Source organism: Fragaria vesca, linkage group LG3 (genome assembly GCF_000184155.1).
Source record: "Fragaria vesca subsp. vesca linkage group LG3, FraVesHawaii_1.0, whole genome shotgun sequence".
NCBI lineage: Eukaryota > Viridiplantae > Streptophyta > Magnoliopsida > Rosales > Rosaceae > Fragaria > Fragaria vesca.
In genome coordinates, this window is record NC_020493.1 from 21,196,007 (window position 1) to 21,199,573 (window position 3,567).

Below are 3,567 nucleotides of genomic sequence, written 5' to 3' on the forward strand. Positions count from 1 at the left end.
TTAAGGCCCTCAAACTCGAAAAACAAATGGACGGACTGAATTCTGTCCGGTTGTATTCATACCAGAAAAACTCGAGTTTGAGGGCCTTAACGATCACCAAATTGGCTGAAATTTTGCAGAAATGATCTACACAATATTATCTAGATACTACACGGTGGAAATGAGGAAATTCGATCGGAAAGTGGTGCAAAAATGGAAATCCGCACCGAAACCTTCGGTGCGGACGTCCGCAGCCAAGAAGGGCTGTATATATATATATAGTTATATATAAATCTGCAATCATTTATCTAAAACCCCTATGTTTGAAAACTACAACCAACTGGATCCCACATGTCCTTCACATTCAACAAGCATAAAGCTAGATGAGTATCCCACATGTCCTTCACATGTTTGTCATTAAACAACAATACAGGGTCATATTAGGACTACATAGAAAGAATAGATACATTAGAAAATAAACAGAACATCTCTTCCACATTCAGTTATCTTGTGTGAATGGAAAAACTTCAGTACAGAATAACAATACAAGTTATGATTACCTTTTACAGGGTCTTCGGCAGTATACCACTCACTCCATGGACAATCATCATCCCATTGTGTTCTATTGTGCATGTCACCACCAAGATCGTCTCCAGATTCGATAACATCAGCATCAGCTCCTTGGACATCATCGTCCTCATGCGGAAGGGATCTGTAGGTTAGCTTCATGGTAAAATGGACTTTGAAGAGATGCATGGCAAAGTCCAATGTGGAGTAGGCCTTCAGAATCAAATGACAGCAAGACAATTATTAGAAGTTGGCAACAAAAAAACCAAACGTAATCCTAAACAAAATACAGTTCAGGGAACTTCAAGTTCCACAGCTAAAAACTTGGGCGAGCAAATATTATGCAATCATAGGGAACATAGCAAATAACTAAAACAATATAGGTAAACCAATGGGATACAAAAAAGCAAAAAAAAAAAAACTGATAGCTAAACAAGACGTACAATTGGAGAAATTAGTAGAGAGCACATTATATCCACCAAGCAAAGTGGTGATTGCAAGAACAAAAATAAAGTAACAGCAAATGTAAAGCAGTAAAATAATATATAAAATAAAAGAAATGGAATGCAACAGGGGGTAAAACTTACAAATTTAGAAACAAACAACTCGTATAATCCTTCCAAATGCATAAGTTTTACTGGAACCTGGCTACCAATAAGATCAGCCTCAAATCTTCTAGTGAAAACTGTTCCCATATTCTGAATACCAATGTAAGCTCTCCTGACTGGAACATGCACCGGGACAAATGCTGGCCACAAACTGCATACTCGAATTTAAATGATTTCATGAGTCACTGATTTATTCGCACAATGAACTAGATAAACTATCCAACAAAAGATCAATAAACTTCAGACTACTGATTGTAAGGGAATGGTATGCTCATGCCTCATGTGATCTAATGCCAGACTACAATTGATTTAGGATATGTCAAAGAGGATTTAAATTTACAGGAGTAGGGTTTCAAATTTTAGCAAAGCATCCCACCCACCTCGAACAATTTGATAGAGCAATTGCAACTGCACTTAAAAGCTTGCTAGCCTCAGGCGCGTCAAGAACCACTCCACTGGCACTTTGCGGAGCAATCACCTGAAAGATTATGCTCATCAAATTTTACAGACAAAACTATCACTAAAGAACATAAAGAGAAAAAGATGTCAAGTTAAAAACAAACCAAAAAATCTTTGACCCCAAAGCATAACTGCAAATCATGCAATCTCGAATCCCAAACCATATCATTGCCTGCTCATCAACATTAAAAAAAGATATTAGTCTACCATCCTAATATTGTGAATAATAACTTGATGAATTTCATTATTACCGTCATTTTTAGATCCAAAGTAGTATTCCATGCAGTAACTTTTAAGTGCAAACTTCAACTCATATTTAACCTTATAAAACTCCTCCGAAACCTCCCTTGCATCCTTTTTCTACAGCCAAACAAATGCATAACACAATCAAATAATGCAAGAAAGCTTCTTCTCTCGACAACATCAAACATAATATGAACTAATCGTAATACTATCGGCAACAAGAAACACACTCAACAACGCAAACCAAAAATGACATTCAAATCATCACTATGTTTCATTCACACAACACATTTGGATATCAAATCAGGCTCTTATAAGCGTACCAACAGATTTTTCGGGCCGTTGGCTATCCACTGCCTACAAACCGCCTCTATATCAGAAATGAACCTGTAACACAGCAAATATACGAACCAAAATTAGTAACATGCATATACATCAGTCAAAATTACAAAAACAACAGCAGATAAAAATGAATTACTTTTCCCACGGAGATGCAAGTGTGAAATCATCAAAATGCTCAACCTGTAAACAAAAAAAAAAAGAAGCTTAATCTCATCGCTGGCTTCAAAGTATCGATTTTTTTTTAACAATGAACAATGCAAATTTCAATTTAGTAAGAAAATATTGGAGTTAAAAAATAAAAATTAGATAATTTAATTCGATGAGTTCAAACCTCCTCTTCTTCCTCCTCTTCTTGAGTTTCGTCGGTTTCCATCTTGCTGGAAGAAGCCATTTAAGTGACAATCTCGGAGTTTAGATACGGCGTCGTATTGGTTTAGATACGTCGAATTACAACTATCAACCTAAAGATTAAGCAAAACATAGACAATAAAAATCTTAGATCAGTAGAAATATCAAGGAAGAAATTCCAATTTTTCCATTCAACAATTACAATATACAAACCGAGATTAGTAGATCTCAAGAAAAAACTGAATATGTATAATTAAACCTTTATTTTTGAAGAGACAATCAAAATCAAGGATAGATCTCCGGGTGGTGCGAAGATAGTGGCCACTGTTGATGGAAGACGGTGGTGGCCGAGGATGCTGCTGTGTTAGTGATGTGTAGATTGCTTACAGAAGTTTGGGTGTTACTGCTTGTTGATCGATGCCAGCATTCTGGCCTCTTCAATCCGCCGTGGTCTTTGCAAATAAAGCAAAGCCAACACCACGAATTGATCAGCTAGAGTCTGATACAAGTTTGTGAGGAGACAAGCGAGAGAGTTACTGATGTTTAGGGACGGGCCGGGTCTTTACGGATTCAAATCCCGTCACGTTTTTAAAGAAAGGGACGGGCCTTCAGTTTTTCAACTTTAAGCCCCGTCTGGACTCGTGAATTTTTGAAACATGATCAGGTCTTCGGGATCGGTTTTAGAAGCCCAGCCCTAACTATTACATGGCCATGTCAATTTTCATATTTTAATATCAATATTACACGTATAATGCATGCATAAGTTTTAACCTCATTGAGTTTTAGTCTTTACTTGATAATTGTAATAACCTCATTGTGAGTATGACTTTCATTTTGTAAAATCAAATAACCTTTGTTCTCACCATTTAATTTAATTTTTTTTACCGTCAATGTGACAGGTATTAATACATGCACAACTCCTAACCTCACAGTCTTCTGCTACTTTTTATTTATAATTGTTATCAACATACTTCTCTACTATTAAATTTAAATCCGATGATGTTAAATAGGTCAACATGAC

General features: G+C 36.2%; 1 protein-coding gene across 1 annotated transcript in view; it reads right to left on the reverse strand.

The window, feature by feature from the left end:
- LOC101313001 (rab3 GTPase-activating protein catalytic subunit-like) overlaps nt 1-2,975 on the reverse strand; it is an 8,957-nt gene extending 5,982 nt beyond the window's left edge. Inside the window, exons 1-9 of the mRNA XM_004294738.1 lie at nt 2,806-2,975; nt 2,530-2,659; nt 2,335-2,378; nt 2,180-2,243; nt 1,865-1,973; nt 1,718-1,785; nt 1,535-1,632; nt 1,134-1,305; nt 540-759 (exon numbers count right to left, since the gene is read on the reverse strand). Of these exons, the coding sequence (XP_004294786.1) occupies nt 540-759; nt 1,134-1,305; nt 1,535-1,632; nt 1,718-1,785; nt 1,865-1,973; nt 2,180-2,243; nt 2,335-2,378; nt 2,530-2,589 (835 nt within the window). The 5' untranslated portion in view covers nt 2,590-2,659; nt 2,806-2,975. The remainder of the gene's footprint in view (nt 1-539; nt 760-1,133; nt 1,306-1,534; nt 1,633-1,717; nt 1,786-1,864; nt 1,974-2,179; nt 2,244-2,334; nt 2,379-2,529; nt 2,660-2,805) is intronic.
- Nucleotides 2,976-3,567: the final 592 nt, after the last annotated feature.